This window comes from Grus americana, chromosome 1 (genome assembly GCF_028858705.1).
Source record: "Grus americana isolate bGruAme1 chromosome 1, bGruAme1.mat, whole genome shotgun sequence".
NCBI lineage: Eukaryota > Metazoa > Chordata > Aves > Gruiformes > Gruidae > Grus > Grus americana.
The window spans coordinates 124,422,281-124,443,144 of record NC_072852.1 but is presented as its reverse complement, the minus strand read 5'-3'; the positions used below and the strand labels follow the sequence as shown (position 1 = coordinate 124,443,144).

The 20,864-nt window shown below is 43.5% G+C and overlaps 1 protein-coding gene across 1 annotated transcript; it reads left to right on the top strand.

Moving 5' to 3' along the window:
• The first annotated feature begins 1,184 nt into the window (after positions 1-1,184).
• Positions 1,185-20,559, top strand: DDX3X (DEAD-box helicase 3 X-linked). The gene is made up of 17 exons (XM_054820902.1): positions 1,185-1,367; positions 3,963-4,020; positions 5,089-5,139; positions 10,944-11,064; positions 12,261-12,401; positions 12,485-12,584; positions 13,125-13,260; positions 13,695-13,780; positions 14,413-14,511; positions 14,583-14,743; positions 14,945-15,089; positions 15,195-15,339; positions 15,644-15,825; positions 15,913-16,030; positions 16,478-16,634; positions 17,565-17,692; positions 18,039-20,559. The coding sequence occupies exons 1-17, from the start codon at positions 1,323-1,325 to the stop codon at positions 18,116-18,118; spliced, it is 1,953 nt and encodes a 650-aa protein (XP_054676877.1). The 5' UTR covers positions 1,185-1,322; the 3' UTR covers positions 18,119-20,559.
• The last annotated feature ends 305 nt before the right edge of the window (positions 20,560-20,864 follow it).

Below are 20,864 nucleotides of genomic sequence, written 5' to 3'. Positions count from 1 at the left end.
CTCTTTTTCAAAAAGTGACAGGTAGCTGAATGCTTATTATTTGGCTGGTGTTTTACAGGCTAACAGTAAACATGAATCCTCATGAGCCTAAGGTGGGGCTTTTTGGGGCTGTAATGGAAGAGCTTTGAAAAAAACTGTTGCTACAGGGGAAATAGGGGTGACCTTTGGCATCTCAATAGATTTGATAGCTGAAAGTTTTGGGAAAGGCGAATGTCTGCAATAAATGATGCTGACCACCAATGTGTTAGGTGGCCACTGGGCAGTAGCCATGGAGGATCATTTCATAGCCCTATAGGCATGGCCAGAGCCACAGGTTGATGTTGTCTGCATCTGTGTTGAGGGCAGCTGAGCTACGATGGTCCAGAGTGGGTGAGAGGGGCTGCCTGGAAAAGGGTGAGGTGACAGAACCTCTCAGGAAGCACACGGCAACTAAGGCCAAGATGCACAGTGCGGAGTCTGAGTTCCTGCCCGTGGGCGGTGAGGCAGCCCCCAGCCCTTCCCCCACTGACCACAGCTGGCTCCCGCTCTAGGTGACACCGGAGCCGGGCGGGACCCACAGCGCGCCATGAATAGCGGCCTCCTCCTTCCCTCGCCGCCCTGGAACCCCGCACCGCGGGCCCGCCGCTCCTCCGTTACAACCTACGCCACGGTGCCGCGGGAAGCGCACAACATGGCGGCAGGCGCCGGCCGGACCGCCCACGTGACCTAGAATCCGACTCCTTCTAGAGACATCTCAGCCACGCGCGCGCCGGGGGCCGGTGGGGCGTTCTCGCGAGCACGCTGAACAAAAAGACAGGTGGGGGGGTCGTCGTGATCTCGCGAGACCTCGTGGCCGTTCCCCCCACCAGCACCCCCGCCTGGGAGAGCCGGGCGGGGGAGGAGAGCGGCGCGGGCCGCCGGGGGAGAAAACCTCGCGGTATCGCCAGCAAAACCCGGGAGATCCAGCGGGTGCTGCGCGGGCCCGGCGCCCGAAGTCTCGCGACACCTCCGGTGCGCCCTTCACCGAAGGCTGAGCCGCAGGCCACCGCAGGTCTCGCGATAGCCCTTCCTTCCCTGCCGGCGCAGCGCGGTCGGTTTCTCTCGCGATAGCGCTGGGCGAGAGGAGGGGGAAGGGTAGGGGCGGTAGCGTGCGCGCTGAAGTCAGCGCGCGCGGCCGGGCAGGCGGGGGGGGGCGGGGACTATATAAAGGCCAGGGCCGAGGCGGGGGGGGCTCAGTCAGGAAAGCGATTCGTGGTGGACGAGCGGCAGTAGCGGCGAGGTCCTAGCCCGGCGAATCTGAATTTCTCAAGGCGGAGCGGGACACCCCGAGACGATCTCTCGTTATGAGTCATGTGGCGGTGGAAAATGCCCTCGGTCTAGACCAGCAGGTGAGGGACGGGCCCCGAAATGCTGGGGGGGAGGGGGCAGGGCGGCAGGCCGCACCGTTAACCGGAATGTGGCGGCGGCCGGTACGGGAGGAGAGGCGCGGGGGAGGTTCTGAGTGCGTGGGGCAGGGATGGCGGGAGGGACGGTCGAGATTTCTACCGTGGAACTTAACTTCACTCCTCGTTCCCCGACGGTTGCGTCGTGATTTCCCCCCCGCGTTTTTTCGACGGCAACCCCACCCATCCCCCCGCTCCATGCCCCCCCCTCCCCCAACGCGGCCGGTTTATGGCGTATTCGGTTGTTGCGCAGTTTCCGTCGTGCGCCGGCTCCGCGCTGCCCCGGGTTTCCTCCCGCGGGGACGCGCCATCGCCGCGGCAGGAAGGGGTTGGGGGAGGGGGGTGGGGGGCGCGGAGGGGACAGGACTACCGCTGCCGCCCGGGCGGTCGAGCCGGGTTCTGTTCCCGGCCCCCGCGGTCTCCTCGCCACGCTCCAGGCCCGGCTTTTGTGTGGCGGCGAGCGACGATGGTAACGCTGGGTGCCGGGACCCCTGGCGGCGGTGGCGGGGAACGGCCGCGCGCGGGGGAGGAGGAGGAGGCTGCCCGAGGGGGGAGGGAGAAAGACACGATAAATGGCGGCCATTGTGCCTCTGACGGGGCGAGGCGAGGGGTGGGGGAGGACGGCGCTTTGTGTTGGCGCCCCCTTCCCCGGGGAGGGGGCTGGGGGAGGGGGCGCGGGCGGCTGCCTTTGTTCGAGCTGCGTCAGCAGAGCCCGGCAGCAGCCTTTCCCGCTCTTTCCTCCGGTGCCGGTGGGCCCCGGTGACGCAGTTGGGCCTGGACGAGGAGGGCCTTAGCCGGCATGTGTCCGGGCGGCTCCCGGGCCCGCGATGTTGTTCCATCTTTTTTTCTTTTTTACTTTTTTCCCCCCTCCTGTTTCCTACTTCATCCACCCCCCACCCCCCCTCGTCTGCTGGGCGGAGTCAGGCGCAGGCCCTTGTCCAGCGTGAAGGGTATAGATGGTTATCTAATCCCGGGGGGGGGGGCGGGCGCGGCGGCGAGGGGGGGCGGAAAGAAGCCCCTGTGTTGTAGCGAGACTCTGGGCGGGCAGCTGGTGTGGCAGGGCAGCGCTAGTCCTCGGCTGCTTGTAGGCTTCGGGTGGCCGCTGCTCTGGAGTCTTAGGCGAAGTAGGTCAGGGAGCCGATCCTCTTCCCCTCATCCCCTCTTTCTCCCCCCCCTTAACTCCCCCCAACCCCCCCCCCGGTAGCACGTGACGGGTGCCGGCTGCCGGATTAGCTGGGCGGCTGCGGCTGCTCCCTGCTGCGCCGAAAATCCCAACCCGCAGTGCCGGCTGCACCGCCGCACTGAGATGGCGGCCGCGCCGGGCTTCGTCGCTGCGCCATCTCCGAGATCAGATTTTGGCAAGCGTTGCCCCCACGGTAGAGGCGGTGGAGGTCCAGTCCGAGAAGATATATGGATCATTTCTTTTGCCTGCCCCTGGAGAGCCACTTCTACCTACTAGAGAATCTTATGTTTTTGTTTACTGTTCAAATAAGAATCTCTTTAGCCTCATGTTGATGCTCGGATCAACTAAAGAGATCAGATTTTAAGTAGTAGCTTTAAAGAGGATGATACGAGGCCAGCCATGGGAGGACTCTTCAAGAATCTGAATGTCCTAAATGGCAGCACACACAACTGAACATCTATAAGGACAGTGCATTGGGATTCTTGCTTTGGACTGATTCAGGTCATACTGGAAGACACTTTTGTGCAATTGGTCTTGCATAAAATTCAATTATATTTAAACATGTCTTATTTTTCCCAATAAGCTTCTAATATAGTTGTGCAGGTAAACAACTGTAAGCTGGTGCTTAAGCTTTGTGAGTTGCCTACTGCCTTCTGAAATGAGTCCATGTTGTGTTTAACCAAAAACATTCGGGTTACCTGCTAGAGTGCCTGAACTGAAATAACCTTTTGGTAGACTTTACTGTGAGACTGAAGGCTGCAAATGAAGCTTTAGAAAAGCGAACCAAAAATTTTATTTGCTGAAGTAATTGTAGCAATAAGTCACCTGATGTTTTGTGAACAGTAGCTGCTTCAAACAGGAAGACTATAATATCTTGGTAGTGTTAATGTGGTGTAAAGAAATAGCTGAGTCTCTGCAAGCGAAGTGCCCAACTGAATTGGTATTATTTGTGTTACAGTCTCTTGTAGACCTTGGGGGGAAAAAAAAGACATAGATCTCAATCAGAACACATTTGAACGGACTGAACAACTTTTAAATGGCTGTTAAGCCTGCATAGAGTGTGTGAGGCAGAAATCTGTTGTATTTGTTTTGATAGGTGTAGGATACTCTTCTGGCTTTGCTGCCTGTGTGGTGCATGTTTATTGGTGGATACAAGGACACTTGAAGAGGGTATGGCCTTGAGTACTATGGTTTTGGTTCTTCTCCTTTATAGGAGATGTAAACTAGCAGTATGAACAAATTTTTTTCTAGTGATAACTTGTTGGAACACTGCTTGTTCTTGATTAGCAAAAGGCTTTTTGTGTCTTAGGATAAGTTCATGATATATAACATGTTGGTACTTGTTTTGTTTCTTCTAGTTTTCTGGTCTAGACTTGAATTCCTCAGACTCTCAGAGTGAAGGAAGCTCTTCAAGCAGTAAGTATATGCATGTTCTCAAACTTACAAACACACAGTTTTAGAAATAAGTGTTTAGTAGCTGTTTTGTAGCTGCGAAAAGTAACTTACGAAGCAAAGATTGACAGAGGCTAATGGAGAAATTAAGGAGGTTGCTAGTTATGCCTACTTTGAAAATGTTGTATACTTTTGATAGGAGCATTTAATTTAGCAGGAGTATGGCATGTGTAAATTTCTTAAGTATTTAACTAACTTGAGAGAACTTAGTGTTCCAATTTTGTCCCAGATTTTCTGTTGCCTCTAGTCAAACAACTGAGGCCACTGATTGTAGTAGTAATGCGATGATCTGTCTTCTCAGAACATCCAGCTGGTACTGGAATGTTTGGAGGTAAAACTTTTAGTAGTTAACTGCTAATCCTAATTCATTGAGTAGAAACTGCATTCTCTGACATGCAAGGCTTAAGTATGCTAAGAGAGGGGAATCTTCCAGGAACTCGCATTCAGCTTGTGCCTAGCACATTCTGATTCATGTTGCTTAGCAGACAGATGCTTCTGGATTGTAAATGAAGAATGCTATTCAGAGGCAATTACATGTGGCTTCTGGTTTGATCTGAACTGATTGCGATGGTTGAATTTAAGGGGAAGGAAAAATACTGGTAGTAATGATACTGTTAGGGCCAGTACTTGAATAACACAGTTAAAATCTTAGGCTGCTCAAATGCCTGGCAGTAGGTTAAGCCTTAATGAGTGCTATGAAGATGGGCTTTCATCACAGATAATGTAATATCTGTAAAGGACATGTATGACTTGGTCAAAGAAATAGCAATGTGTCTTAAAAACAAACGAAAACCCCCCAACAAACCCACCTACCTAAACAAGTATGCAAGAACTTAATCTTCACTGCTTTGGCCCTCTGGGATATTAAGCCATGTGTTAAAGGACTCTTGTTTAAATCTTGTTTAAGAGGACTTAAAGCTTGTGAGGCAGACAGATTTTCTTTATTTCTAAGCAAAAGCTGTTGGAAAGACTAGTATCTCAAAAGGTGCTAATGCTGCAATCTTGTAACACTACCTTTCTTTTGTCCTTTAGAAGGCCGATACATTCCTCCTCACTTGCGGAACAGGGAAGCTTCAAAACAGGGTATGTATCAGAAATACAGTGACAACGCTTGTAACTGGTTCTGGGCCTCATGAATGTCTAGGAACAGACTGTTAAAGACTTTGACAGTGCTGTTAAAAGTGATTATACAGGCTGCTCAACTATTCTGAGCAAAATACTGCAACTTCATCGTCTGCTTTTAGTGTGCTGTTCTTGGTTCCTTCACCAGGTTATATTCTAAGCTGAAGTTCAGTGTCTGGCAAAATATCTTCTGTATTTCATTAAGCAATTAACTGACTGAAGCAAGATGGAGTCTCCCAACTTAACTTGACTAGCTCTGTACTCTTGAGTGTCAATTTTAATGGATTTGGGGATTACCACTTTATCTGCTAGTGTCTGATATATAACTTGTAGTACCCAGTTTAATATGGACAAATAGCACAGTTTCACTTTTAAAATGGGTATTTTGCACAACTTGCTCTTAGTTGGGGAGCATGAGAAAGAAAACAGAGATGTTATCCTTGTTTAGCCTCTTGCATTTTTTTTTATGGAAGTCCACAAGAGTACTTGCAGAAGGAAATGCAGGATGCTGGTGAATGAAACATGAAATAAATGACTGATGTTGATAATACGTTTACATGGGGGGTTGTAGTGAGAAATGGCCTTTATCTTGCACTTCATTTTCACAAGAAGAAAAATTTTGTAGAGTGCTTCAGTGAAGTAAATCATGACATTTATTAGTAAGACATAAAGATTGCAGATGCTACAGCATGCATTATCACCATGTCTAATGGCTTGTGTACATACAAGAGAAACATTTTCTCTCACCTATTGAAATACTGGAATGCAGGAGCCAAAATAGTTTCTGCTGTGCTATACCTTAAGGAGTTGAAGATTCGTAGTAGATCTCATCTGTTTCTAAAGCAGTGGACTTTTCACAGATTCTGTTTTCAATATGGCAAGAGGACTCCATTAGGAGTGGGTGGAAGGAGAATATTGAAATAAATGCTGATCTAGCTCATAATACTTCTGGAGCTATGCAATTTTAAATTGGACTAGATGAAAAATACTTCATTCTAGTTCTATGCTATTTGAAGAAACAGATCGGTCTGGTTTTGTCTTGCCTTTGCATGTGTCCAAGCTAGTGTGTGTTGGTGTTTTGGTTGTGGGGTTTTTTAACCTAAAAGCAGCATGGCATAAAGCACCAAATGATGAACAACCTGTTACTAGAGCTGAATGTTTCAGGGAAAGTAGAGGGACTGGTTGGAAGCTCAGTGCTCTTGAAGTTCCTTATCATATTAACTTCAAATGTGAGCAATCTTCCAATAAATTGACTGACTAGCTAAACCTGAGAGGAAGGTGCAGGTTTCTCAAAATTAGGAAACAACTTGGCTTGTGGGCCTTTGCTGCTTATGGATTTTCTTTCCCTATATGGTAATTTGTACCAGACTCCAGTTCAATTTTGGGGGATATCAGATATGAAGAGATACTTTAGTCTTAACCTTGAGTTCATATCATGATCTGTTCTGTATAGGACTGTCACTGTCATCTTTTCTGTGCAAGACCAGAGTTCAGACGTGTACATGCAATCATGTGGCTCTTCTGGGGGCTTAAAGCTTCACCTTGCAAAAAAGGAAAACAAGTCATAAAAGTAAAGTTTGACCCATGGCTTGTTCAATTAATAGAACATAGGCTGCCAGCTTTTGTTGGTAAACCTAACACTTCAAAACTCCTCTAAACCTGGTTGAGTACTGTTATCACTAGACTCCTCATGGCTCTCTGTGACAAGGTTCATGATGGCTAAATGGAAAAGCTGTGATTCCAGTTCGGGGCCCCTACTGAGAAACAAAGTGGGTCTCATCAGTACAGTGATGTAAAGTTGGGCCACCTTATAGGATGATTTGAAGTCTGTTACACAGTTGCACTTTTATGGAAGTGATGTTTCCTTCTGTTAGTTACAACTAAATTAATCATTGCTTCAGCTGTGTTGAAGCTATTCTGTATATTGGCTGCTCCTTGGGATCTCTAGCAACAGATTTTTTTTTTTTTCAAGGTGCATGCATTAGCAAGCAACAGGCAAAAGAGACCTTGGGTCGTAGTGGTATTTGACCATGTCACGAAATTCTTGATGCAGCTTTACCAGTGTAGTAACCTGCTTAACTGATTTTTACAAAAATAAAAATTTAAACTACATGGTAGACCTGTATTCCAGTAATCTGCTAGAACTGTCTTCCTCACATACTGTGACTGTATGGGCTTCTGTGAAAGTGTTAACTAACTTACTGCATTCAGAAACTTGACAAAAGAAAAAGAATTGTATGTTTATGTTTCTCCTGCATGTTGTTCCTTTGGACATGCTCTAGAAACAAATAGTGTGTAGTTTCTAGCTTGGGGTTCTCGCTTTCCTCTGTAGCTGATGATGGTATAGTAATTCACAGACACTATTAAAGTTGCACAATGGTCTTACTTGCAGCTAAGTAATAAATTGCTTAAGGCAGTGGACAATACTTTAAAAGCAGCTCTTGTTTGTGTTCATGAAGAGCTGAGCGTGTTCATGATTTTAATAGGTGCTGACAGGGGAAGCATGCTAAGGAAGCCTACAGAGGCTGGAAGCAAGGACAGGTAGCCTGGGAGGAATACGGAGAAATTGTCCGAGCAGCCAGGGATCAAGTTAGGAAAGCTGAAGCCCTGATTGAATTAAATCTGACCAGGGATGTCAAGGGCAACAAGAAAAGCTTTTGCCAAGTGATTGGTGACAGCCAACACAGCTTCACTAAGGGCAAATCGTGCCTGACAAATTTGGTGGCCTTCTACAGTGGGTTACAGTGTTGGTGGATAAGGGAAGAGACTGATGTAATCTGCCTGGACTTGTGCAAAGTGTTTGACACTGTCCCACATGACATCCTGGTCTGTAAATTGGAGAGGCATGGATTTGACAGATAGACCACTCGATGGATAAGGAATTGGCTGGAGGGTCACACTCAGAGTTGTGGTCGGTCAACAGTTTGATGTCCAAGTGGTGATCAGTGATGAGTGGCATTCCTCAGGGATTGGTATTGGGACTGGCAGTTTAACATCTTTGTCAGCGACATGGGCAGTGGGATCGAGTGCACCCTCAGCAAGTTTGCTGATGACACCAAGCTGTGTGGTGTGGTTGACACGCTGGGGGGAAGGAATGCCATCCAGAGGGACCTTGACAGGCAGGTCCAGGCCAAGTGCAAGGTCCTGCACGTGGGTCAGGGCAATCCCAAGCACAAATACAGGCTGGGTAGAGAATGGATTGAGAACAGCCCTGAGGAGATGGACTTGGGGGTGTTGGTGGATGAGAAGCTTAACGTGAGCCAGCAATGCATGCTTGCAGCCCAGAAAGCCAACCATGTCCTAGGCTGCATCAAAAGAGGTGTGACTAGCAGCAGGTCAAGGGAGGTGATTCTGCCCCTCTACCCCGCTCTCATGAGTCCCCACCTGGAGTACTGTGTTCAGCTGGGGAGTCCCCAACATAAGAAGGACATGGATCTGTTGGAGTGGGTCCAGAGGAGGGCCATGAAGATGATCAGAGGGTTGGAGCACCTCTCTTATGAGGAAAGGCTGAGGGAGTTGGGGTTGTTCAGCCTGGAGAAGAGAAGGTTCCAGGGAGACCTGCTAGCAGCCTTCCAGTACGTAAAGGGGGCGTACAGGAAAGCTGGAGAGTAGGACTGTTTACAAGGTAGTGATAGGGCGAGGGGTAATGGCCTTAACCTGAAGGAGTGGAGATTTAGATTAGATATCAGGAGGACATTCTTTGCTGTGAGGGTGGTGAGGCACTGGAACAGGTTGTCCAGAGAAGCTGTGGATGCCCCATCCCTGGAAGTGTTCAAGGCCAGGTTGGATGGGGCTTTGGGCAACGTGGTCTAGGGGAGGGTGTCCCTGCCCATGGCAGGGGGGTTGGAACTAGATGGGCTTTAAGATTCCTTCCAACCCAAACCATTCCCTAACTTGTGTGGCCTGGACCTTTGTTTTATGATGATCCACAAGTAAAATCAAACTAGGAATATCAAACTGAAAGTGAAATTAATGGCCCTAATTGTCAGGCAGGGGGTATATATAGGTTTGTTGAGACTTGGACTAGAATTGCTGCACTATAAAGAAAAATGTGGCAAGGTACCAGCTTCAGAAACTAGTGAATAAGCTAAATAAGTACTCTTACTTCGTATGCTATTTGGAGTAAATAATTTGACTCCTTCTTGGAACTTTTCAGACTTGGTAGATGATCTTAATGTAGTACAGAGTCAGCCCTTTATTAATATTGAGGAACTACATCTATATCTTACTGAAGAGTGCTCTGTCGGTACCACTGCTGTTAGATCTCTTGGCAGGATGACGTACCCCAATATTTTTAGTGTAGTTTAAAAGTTACTCATACTAAAATCTGGATTTAGATGCCTTCTAAACAAGCTACAAATAACTTTCTCATGCAGTAAGGAAGTGATGATAGTATTCTTGATCTTCTGTCAGCAGTCTCTGTGAAGTTAACTTATCCTTAAGGACTGAAGTTACTCCTTAAAGCATTTTGGAGGTCTTGAAGCATTCCAGAGTCTTGTGCGCTAATAAACTTTATGCATGGATTGTTTTTTGCTGTCTGTTTCAGTTAGACCAAATGAGTTATAGATAGCACAGTAGTTTTTAAAGTTCCCCTGTGACTAGCGCATGTCTGGATTCTGGGGAGTAGAATTTCTTTAAAAAAGAAGGGGGGGGGGAGGAGGAGAATGAGACTATGCAGAGAACACCTAACAAGGTAGGGTAGTTGTAGCAAAGCTTTTTCAGAGAGAGAAGGCCTAGAACAGCCCCTTTCTTTGGAGTAATTGTGTTTTGTGGTTGCTTTTATTGTCTGGTGCATAGGTCTTGACTAGTTTTGTGCTGTGGAGCTGGCAAAAGCATGCTCACTAATAGGAGTGATGTTATTTGTTTATCTATTTAATTATTTCACTTTGTATCTGCCAGAATCCAATAGCTGAGACTGGTTGGGTCATGTTTTCAAACTTCTGAAGGTTGGAACTCTGAATCAGAACTTGTAATTTCTTAGTCTAGTAACAAAGGAGCATAGTACCAAAGCACTGTTTAATGCTCTACATTTCTGCCTCCCTCCCAACCACTGCTGGCTGAATAAAAGCAAGGCTTTTTACTTTATGGTGTTGGCAAGCAGATGTACTTTCTATTCTACTTGGCTCCTCTCCTTTGAGTTAAAATACACCTACCTACAGTAGATGTCTCCTTAAGTAAAGGTGCTGTAGAAAAATTCAGTGTGGTAATTCATAATGAAGAATTCACATTTCTTATTTCTGCCTGGTGCTGTTAATTTGTATTAATCTGTGCAGATCAGATTGCTCTGTGCATGACAACACATTCTAAACATCTGTACAAATTTCTAATACAAGGACTGTTTATTCATCTCCACCAGAGGCCTTGTTAATGTCACAAAAATTAAATGCATTGTTGAGTATTTGTGTTGAAGTTGGAGAGATATTGTAGATCAGGCTTGGCAAGACTTAATATCTTAATGTTTATTCTGATACCCGTCTTTCTAGAGTAGGCAAACTTAAATAGTAACACTAAGGTAAGTGCAGTGTTTTAAAAAATAACATGGTTGTATGTGAGTGGAGGGGTTTCACCAAGTTCTGATAGGCACTGAGAAATGTTTAGTCTCTATTTGAATAAGTCTGTACATCTCCCATCCTTGAAGGACTGCCTACTTTTCAATACTGTAGACCTTCCAGTGAAGACTTATCACACAGAACTTGGGTTTTGTTTTTTCGTGTAAAAGCCTAGGCTATGTAATGTATGGCTAAAATAACTTTTTTTTCTTCTAGGCTTTGATAGTGGGGGCTGGAGTTCTAGCAGAGACAAGGATGCATACAGCAGCTTTGCACGGTCTGACCGTGGAGCAAAATCAAGCTTCTTTGACCGTGGAAATGGATCAAGAGGAGGAAGGCAAGTACTTACGTGTCTGGGTGGTGCATACGAAGTTTGTCTCATGTGGTTCTAGTAGTGGACTTCTAATCTTGATGTTAAAATTAAGAGTTCTAGGTGTGAACAACAGGATAAGGTAGGAGGAACCTGGGAGGGGAGGAGAGAGTGAGAGGAACCTTGCTTTTAAAGCTACATGAGTTCAAGGATGGGAAACTTGCATGTTTGGAAAAATGTGCCCTGTAGTCCACCGCCAGTCACTCACTGCTACTATAATGACTTGCTGACTTAACTATTTCACCGAAAAAGTGCTAGATGGGTGGCTACTTCCAGAAAAATAATGAAGAGCTGTTGGGAACACAAAATACGTCAAAACGGATTTTTTTTAATTTGAATATTTTTCCTTGTTTAAAAAGTGTAGTTAATAAAACTGGGTGAGACTCTTGCAGGTTCTCTACCTTACTTGATCAGTCTTACACACATCATGCGTTGTATGCACAAGTGTGGTGAGAATGACCTTTATCAACTAGTAAAGCTGACGCTAGTCCTGTATCCAGACTTTTCTCAAACATGATTTACCAGACCAAAAACTAAACAGTTGAGGTAAGGACTTTTTTCACCTTCTTTCCAAGTCAGTAATACAGGTGAGCTCCCTCTTTATAAAATAATACTGTGACATGTAATTGAAGTATTTGGTTTGGTCACATGCGGTGGGGGAATTAAAGAAACAAGTTACAGCACTTGAGGGTTTGTCTGGACATGGGAGACCTATGTAAAATGAGGCACAGAGAAAGGGGGGAGTACCAAGCAATGTCTCCTAAGAAGTTGAAGCAAAGCTCCCTACAAAAAATGGCAAAGACTGAGCAACTTGAATTGCAGCTCTACTGGCAGATAACTGATTCTTTACATTTGTTACACTTAACAAAATAAAAATTTTAATACAGAGTTTAGTGTGTTAAGCTAAACTGAGCTGTGAAATCATGACCAACTCTTCTGTCTATGACAAAGAATAACATGACCTAGTCTGATGGCTGGGACTAAACTCACTTCTGTTCTTGAGTCAAGAAGCAAGTACAGATAATCTGATGACTTGAAATTGTTCTACAGTTGTATGTGTAATACACAGAGCATACAGTACTAGATAATTATAGCTTTTAATTTTGCATGTCAAAAAATCCTGTTGCCCGGGAATGGTGGCCTGATATTCTTGCTGTATTTAGATATGAAGAGCGTGGAAGAGGTGGCGACTATGATAGGAGTGGCTTTGGTAGATTTGACCGTGGAGGGAATAGCCGCTGGTCTGACAAATCAGATGAAGATGACTGGTCAAAGCCTCTTCCCCCAAGTGAACGCCTGGAACAGTAAGTAATGGAATAGCATAAATTCACATGGCACAGTCAGTTGATATGACTAGCAAGTGACATACTTTCCCTTCTGTTTTTAGAGAGCTCTTTTCAGGAAGCAATACTGGCATTAACTTTGAGAAATATGATGACATTCCTGTTGAAGCAACAGGCAGCAACTGTCCTCCACATATTGAAAGCGTAAGTTTTTAAAAATCTGGTTTGCTAGTGACTAACAGTGACTATTTTGCATGTGAAATGATGTCATGCTGCCTTAAGTTTAGGGAGGAAACACTGTCTTGCGAAGCTGATTTGCAGAGGAGGGTTGCATATGATGAACTAAGATACGGGAGAAGTTGTGTAAACTTGCTCAGTTAACACTTGTAGCTCACTTTTTAACTATGTGACTTGTCTTTAAACAGTAAACATAAAAAAAGTAGAAGTGTTTGGAGGTGCTGGTTTGTTGGAGCAACTGCTTAAGCATAGGCATTGTGTTGTGCTAAGCATAGTATGCTAGTGTAGTCTGTACTTGAGGCTTGGCTGGCTTTTTAAGAATCACTTGTGTGACTGGACTAAGTAGATACCAGACTGTTGGTGACCACCTCCTAGTATCTGTAAACTTAATAGGCAATTTCTATAGGGAAAAGATGAAAGAAAAGCTACTTTACAAATGACTTTGATGTGTTCCATGGTGGCTGAAGGGAAGGATCCCCATCTTAACTAGTTTTAAATATCTTACAGTTCAGTGATGTTGACATGGGAGAAATTATTATGGGAAACATTGAGCTTACACGCTACACCCGTCCTACTCCAGTCCAGAAACACGCAATACCTATTATTAAAGAAAAGAGAGACTTGATGGCCTGTGCTCAGACAGGTAAGTTCCAACTTTTTACTGCTTAGCCTCCTGAATAGGAGTAAGGTCTTTGTGCTCCTTAAGCTGCAGGTAAGAGGTCTGTAAGGTGGTACAACTTTCTGTTCAGAGTATACTGATATACCTGTGGTATTGGAAATGAATTAGCTTTAGAGTCTTGCAGCTGTTTTAGATGTGGCTTGACTGAATTTACTGTGTTTGTCCTGAGAGAAATGTTCATGCTTAAATTACATTCACTTCAGGGTTTTGTGGCACTGAGTGGAAAGTCTTTTGTAGATAACTGCTGGCTAAGGAGTGTGCTCCAATGGCATAGGTAGTGTCCATATACTAGCGCAGATGTTACTGGGAATATGCTAGTGATACAGGATTAGTGCTGTAGATGACAGTACAATGGCTTTGAAAATATCTATTAATAATACTGAATTGTGTCCTAATAGGGTCTGGGAAAACGGCTGCATTTCTTCTACCAATACTGAGCCAGATCTATGCAGATGGCCCTGGTGATGCCTTGAGAGCTATGAAGGCAAGTATTTAAATACTTGGTCCTGGAAAAGCTATGACCAATGTGCTTGTTTGCCCCATGTGCTGATGTCTTCTATTGAACACAACAGCTGGGCTTAAACGTCATCATTATTTTGTGCATGATAGGCAAGCTTCTCAACTTCTAGAAGACTTTAGCTATTTCCCTTGAAAAATACAGGCTGTGGAACACTTTTCCTACCTAAGGAGTTGATGTAACTGTCTAGGAAAAAGATTTGTTCACAAGTGGTTTTGTTGTATAAACCTTAAAGATGCTTCCCTTGCTACAAAAAAAGCTAATTTGTAACACATGTCTATATTGTAGTGACTTTAGGATAGGAACTAATAGGTTTTATGGCTATTATTTTTCTGCTGCTTAAGTTCTGGATCACAGTGCGGGTTGCAGAGACCAGGCTTGTGCAGTTATGTTGCTGTTAACGTATTAACCAACAGCTGAATCTTGGGTACTGTAGTAGGGCAGTCTTCAGATGCAGTGCTTAAAACAAGTTGTCTCAGCCATGCTTTTTCTTTCTTGTCAAGACAAACTTGGTGACCTGTCTTCAGTGTTGCCTATAGCAGCTGGTTTTATTCCCCTTGTATGTGGGGTACTCATTCCAAGTATTTTTTTTTCTTCAGGAGAATGGAAGGTATGGGCGCCGTAAGCAATATCCAATCTCACTGGTCTTGGCTCCCACTAGAGAACTGGCTGTGCAGATCTATGAGGAAGCCAGAAAGGTATATCTAGATCATCATTGTACAATAGCTTAGGTATAGTTTTTTTAGAGCTAACTTACTTTGTTTTATAGTTTGCATACCGTTCCAGAGTTCGTCCCTGTGTTGTATACGGTGGTGCAGACATTGGTCAGCAGATACGTGACTTAGAACGTGGATGTCACTTGCTTGTAGCAACTCCAGGACGACTGGTTGATATGATGGAGAGGGGAAAGATTGGATTGGATTTCTGCAAGTAAGTGAAGTGTTCTTGTCCATATGCTAATGATGCGACAACTACTGTACTTCTTAAAGTGAGATCTAGAGTTAATGATACTGAAGTTCTAGCTTTCAAACTGTGTAAACATCTAGTGGAGAACTTGTAGTCCAGTGTCTGCTGGGTTACAGCTTAAAGAAAAAAAAACACTGAAAAATAACCTTTTTTATTACTATTTAGGTACCTGGTGCTTGATGAAGCTGACAGAATGCTTGATATGGGGTTTGAACCTCAAATTCGTCGAATTGTTGAACAGGATACTATGCCACCAAAGGGGGTTCGTCATACCATGATGTTCAGTGCTACTTTCCCTAAGGAAATCCAGGTACTTCACATGAGTTCAAGTATTTTAACAGTTCATAGGCCTAAATTGCATCTGTGGAAAGGGGGAAAAATACTGATTTTGTGGGTTTTTCTTCCTTTTTTTTAGATGCTTGCTCGAGACTTCCTTGATGAATATATCTTTCTGGCTGTTGGCAGAGTAGGTTCTACATCTGAGAATATCACACAGAAAGTAGTATGGGTGGAAGAGTCAGACAAACGATCATTTCTGCTTGACCTGCTAAATGCCACAGGTAAAGACTGCTTTCAGATAAGGAAATGAGGCAAATCTGTTGAGTCAAGTAATAAAAATTTGTATTGAGTAGGTGAATGAGAGGGTATTTCTTTAACATGCAGATTAATGTATTCTACTGACTAAATGATAGTCTTTAAGTTTGATGCAAGCTCTTCTGGTAACATAAAGAGGGGGGAGGTCTCAAGTTGCTTCAGTATAGAATAAACAAGAGCAGAGAACTGCACCTGCCTCTTACTAGATGGTGTATAGCCAAGTATTTGTGCTGCTGTTCTTCTGCTAACCTGTGATTTAATTACTGTTAGGCAAGGATTCCTTGACTCTGGTGTTCGTGGAAACTAAAAAGGGTGCAGATGCTCTTGAGGACTTCTTGTACCATGAAGGATATGCCTGTACAAGTATACACGGAGATCGCTCTCAAAGAGACAGAGAGGAAGCGCTGCACCAGTTCCGTTCGGGCAAGAGCCCAATTCTTGTTGCCACAGCAGTAAGTGAACTCTATGAAGTTTGAGCTGGTAAGCATATTTGGCCTGTGGAATTTTACTAAGATTTGATCTACTCCTTTAACCACTAGGTAGCAGCAAGAGGACTGGATATCTCAAATGTAAAGCATGTCATAAACTTTGACTTGCCAAGTGACATTGAAGAGTATGTACATCGTATTGGTCGTACAGGCCGAGTAGGGAACCTTGGTAAGTATGATCTAGAACTTCCATGGACAGCACTTTGTACGTGAGCTGATACATGTACTAGTATTGACTAAGAGGCAAATTGGAACTAAGTACTTGAGAGTAGCCTGTGTGCTGCCTCCTGTGACCAGAAGTTGGTCACTGCTGTTTAGCCAGTGTGGAAAGCAACCAGTCCTTTAGCTATTACTTTTGTCGCTATTAAAAAGCCCTGATACCACAAGTAAGCTTGTCTTCTGTGTCTGTCAGGAAATAGCCAAGGTCTTAGTGACTAGCTGTGGAGGAGTAATGGTCTTAAATGACTTTCTCTTCAGGAAATTCTAGTGTTCTCAAGCTTGGCTAGAAGTAATCTGATACTGTACTTACCACAGCTGCAAGTGGAATGTGGAATGGGTTTAAGTACTGTAGTGCATTTGCTTTTTGTGTGGGGCTAAAACTGAATGTTTATGTTAGGTCTTGCCACCTCATTCTTCAATGAGAGGAACATAAACATCACCAAGGACTTGCTTGATCTTCTTGTTGAGGCTAAGCAAGAAGTACCGTCTTGGCTGGAAAACATGGCTTATGAACAGCATCACAAAGGGGGTGGCAGCCGTGGGCGATCTAAGAGGTAATGGTCACAACTTTGGCTAAAGGTATACTTAACCCATTGTGAGATGTAATTCTGTGACTTGTTTTCAGTCTAAAAACATCATTAAGAGGAAGACAAACCAGTGCAGTATAAACTGTGAGATAGGTACACCAGAAGGTGACAGCCTAATGTCTGGTTTTGTTCTATCTTATTATAAGGTAATTAACCCATAAGACTTTTTTACTCTTAAGCAGACAACTAGGTATGGCTGAGGTAGAATGACATTAGCAAAAATGGCTTTAGAACTCTGAAAGCACTTGCAAAACGCTTAGTGGAAACACATACCTCCATGTGCCAGAAATGTACCATAGGCAGCTATTTTGAAGGTAACGCATGCCTCCTGACATAAAATGGGAAAGGTGTTGAGAGTTAAACTGTAGGGGTGAGGCCACTTGTAAAATACTTTTGCTATGGAAACCTTTATAAGCTGGTAATACAAAGCTATGTTTAATGGCTTACAGGGGTTGGAGGAAGAACAATCCTTCCTCTTAATGTAGTTAATGTGATACGACCACGTGAATTCTAGTTGGTTGGTTGTGTTTTCCTTCAGAACTGTGCTTGTAAAATGGCTGTCCTTTTCTACAGTATAAAAGGTGGTCATGAATGCAGCACTTAACACTAAGATAGGTTTGGAAATTCTGTGGGGCAGAGGTTGCACCAGGACCTGAGAAAGTAATTCTTAATGTAACATGGCAAGTTCAAGATGACCCTTCTTGAATAGTGAATTTTCCTTTGCTGTCTTGAATGGTCTGTTCAGATAGCATTGTGGTACTTGGAAAGCACGCTGAACTCAACACTTGCACTGGTTGTTGGTAATGAGAGTTGAAATTTAGTACTCGAATCTCAACGTCTGCAGTGTTTAAAATACCACTAACTTTACTCAAGTGTTTGTTTTCTTCCTTTATACAGCAGTAGGTTCAGCGGAGGATTTGGTGCCAGAGACTATCGAACAAGTAGTGGTTCTGGCAGCAGTAGCTTTAGTAGCAGTCGATCAACCAGCAGCCGCAGTGGAGGAAGTGGCAGCAGAGGATTTGGAGGTGAGAAAAACTGGGCAGGCAGTGCTGGCAAATGCAAAACAAGATCTAAAATACTTGCTATAGCAAAACTTCCGGACATAATGTTTAAATATGAGGTCAGCTGGTGCTTGTTATGCAAAGTCTCAGTATCCTTCTTGGATGTAGGCTAATGCAAGTTACTTGTCTTTGGTTTGATGCTACCTGTCTTTGCAGCACTTAAGTTTATGTGTGCATTTGCCAGTACTTTTGGGTGGGTTTCCTTTAATGGACAATAGATGTCTTGTCTGTGCCCTGGGCTGTTTTCTTGTTGTGAAGGGACAAGTCTTCATCAGGTTAATTAAGCATCACTTTCTCTTGCCTTTCATAGGTGGTTATGGAGGCTTCTACAACAGTGATGGATATGGAGGAAACTATAACTCCCAGGGGGTTGACTGGTGGGGCAACTGAATCTGCTTGCAGCAGATCTCCTTCCAAACAAGCTAATATGGAAACCACATGTAACTTAGCCAGACTATACCTTGTGTAGCTTCAAGAACTCGCAGTACATTACCAGCTGTGATTCTCCACTGAAATTTTTTTTAAGGGAGCTCAAGGTCACAAGATGGAAACAAAGGAACAAGTAGCCCTATCTTGAAGGTGGTTTTGAAGACTCTATTGCTGTAGTCAGGATTAACTCCCCTCCCACCCATCCCCACCCAGAAACTGCATTTATAATTTTGTGACTGAGGATCATTTGTTTGTTAATGTACTGTGCCTTTAACTTTAGACAACTTTTATTTTGATGTCCTGTTGGCTCAGTAATGCTCAAGATATCAATTGTTTTGACAAAATAAAAATTACTGAACTTGGGCTAAAATCAAACCTTGGCACACAGGTGTGATACAACTTAAACAGGAATCACTGATTCATCCATAATATTACAAAGAAAAACTTATGCGGTAGCCTGCATTAGGGCTTTTGGTATTTGCAGATTTGAAAAATAAAACATCTTGAAGCATATCAATGCAATTAGTTTCTAATGTGGCAAAACTGTACTAAGTTAAAGTTCTGATTTGCTCACTCTATCCTGGATAGGTACTTAGAACCTGATAGCCTTTAATAAGCCATTCCAGTCATGATGAGATGATGTATGGATACATGCATACATTAAAAGCACTGTTTTTGAAGTTAATGCAAGTAAATACAGCAATTCCTTTTTCAATATTTAGGCAGATCATTAATGTGAGCTAGCCAAATGTGGGCAGAACATTACAGGGAACGTTTAAAGGTCTGATAACTTGAAATAGTTTTTAGGAGAATTCATCTATTTAGACTTTTTAAAAATGCCTGCCATATGAAATTGAAATGGTAGAATGGCTGACCATGGCAGTGATAGGTCCTCCTTAAGGGCCTGACTGAATTTTTGGTCTAATAACGCATGCTAGTGTTGATGTTTTTTGGTCAAGAGGGTATGAACAGGAAGAATTATGCAGCAGGCTTTATTTTAATGCAGATTCACATTACTCTGTTCAAGCTGCGTGGAGATGTTAAACTGGCTTACTGTAGACTTTGTAAAATGGCTCCAGAAGAGTAACAAACAAACCTGAGATCACAGAGGTTGGAAATGTACATAAACTGCACAAGGTTTCAATTCTGCTATTAAAGTGCAGTTTTAGTCAGTTTTAGTTGCATAGGTTTCCATTGTATTTATAGTCTGTTTATGCTAAATCTGGCCAAAGATAAGTATTGTCCACCAGAAAAATGCCTCTGCCACTTGGAATTTCTGTGCTGACTTTGTGGCCAGAGCTGTTAACAACTAATCTACAGTGGCATAGGAAAATGGCAAAAATCTCCTAAAGTGCAATAGATTTTTTCAAGTGTATTGTGCCTTGTTCTAAAACTTTTATTAAGTAGGTGCACTTGACAGTATTGAGGTCATTTGTTATGGTGCTATTTCAAGTCTAGGTTTAGGCCCTTGTACATTTTGCCCATAACTTTTTACAAAATACTTCTTTTATTGCACATTCAGAGAATTTTATATATGTCTTGTGTGCGTGTCCTTACCTTCCAATCTTATTTTGTCTCTTGGAGATTGAACGCAGCTTGTTTAAGGAGAAGGAAATAGATTCTAAAACTTATTTGGGACCATGGGAATGATAGCTGGGAAGAAAACTATTTGCACACGACAGATTTCTAGATACTTTTTGCTGCTAGTTTTGTGTAATATTTATTGAACATTTTTGACAAATATTTATTTTTGTAAGCCTAAAAGTGATTCTTTGAAAGTTTAAAGAAACTTGACCAAAAGACAGTACAAAAACACTGGCACTTGAATGTTGAATGTCACCGTATGCGTGAAATTATATATTTCGGGGTAGTGTGAGCTTTTAATGTTTAAGTCATATTAAACTCTTAAGTCAAATTAAGCAGACCCGGCATTGGCAGTGTAGCCATAACTTTCTGATAGTAAAACAAAAATTGGCAACTTAAAATTAAACATGCCAAGGTTTTGATACACTTGTCTTAAGATATTAATGAAACACTTCTAAACACTGATGTGAAGTGTCCAGATTCTCAGATGTTTGTTGCGTGAGTTTTGTTTAGTTGTGTGTTTTTTTTTTTTCAGTGAATGTCTGGCACATTGCAATCCTCAAACATGTGGTTATCTTTGTTGTATTGGCATAATCAGTGACTTGTGCATTTTAGCAAGTTTTATCAGCCAGCAATATTTTCAGTTCAGATACAAGGTTTCAAAACAATATGCAAGAATGGATTTAAACTTGCTGAATGTGAAAATTGAACTTCAAGTCACTGTAGGTTTAGAATTGCTTATTGTATTAGTTTAGATGCTAGCACTGCATGTGCTGTGCATATTCTTGATTTTATTAAAATAAAAAAGTTGAACTGCATAGTCTATTCATTTGTGAAGCGTCACTCTTCTGGTTTATGAGATCTGTAGCCCAAGTAGTCTCATCCACGTGCAACTCTGGAAGCAGGTGACTCTAGTGTGGTACACATCAGCATGCTTATAAACGGCAGCTAGGCTTAGGGCTGTAGCAACCTTAAAATAACCTGAGCCGCACAATGTTGGATACTTGTTTTGCAGAGAAGCTAACAAAGCAGTTGTGGGACAGATGAGGCGATGGCTGCCTTGCTTTTTTTCCTTAGGGGTGCCAAGTTTGGCTGTAATAATGTAATTAAAACTTGGTGAACT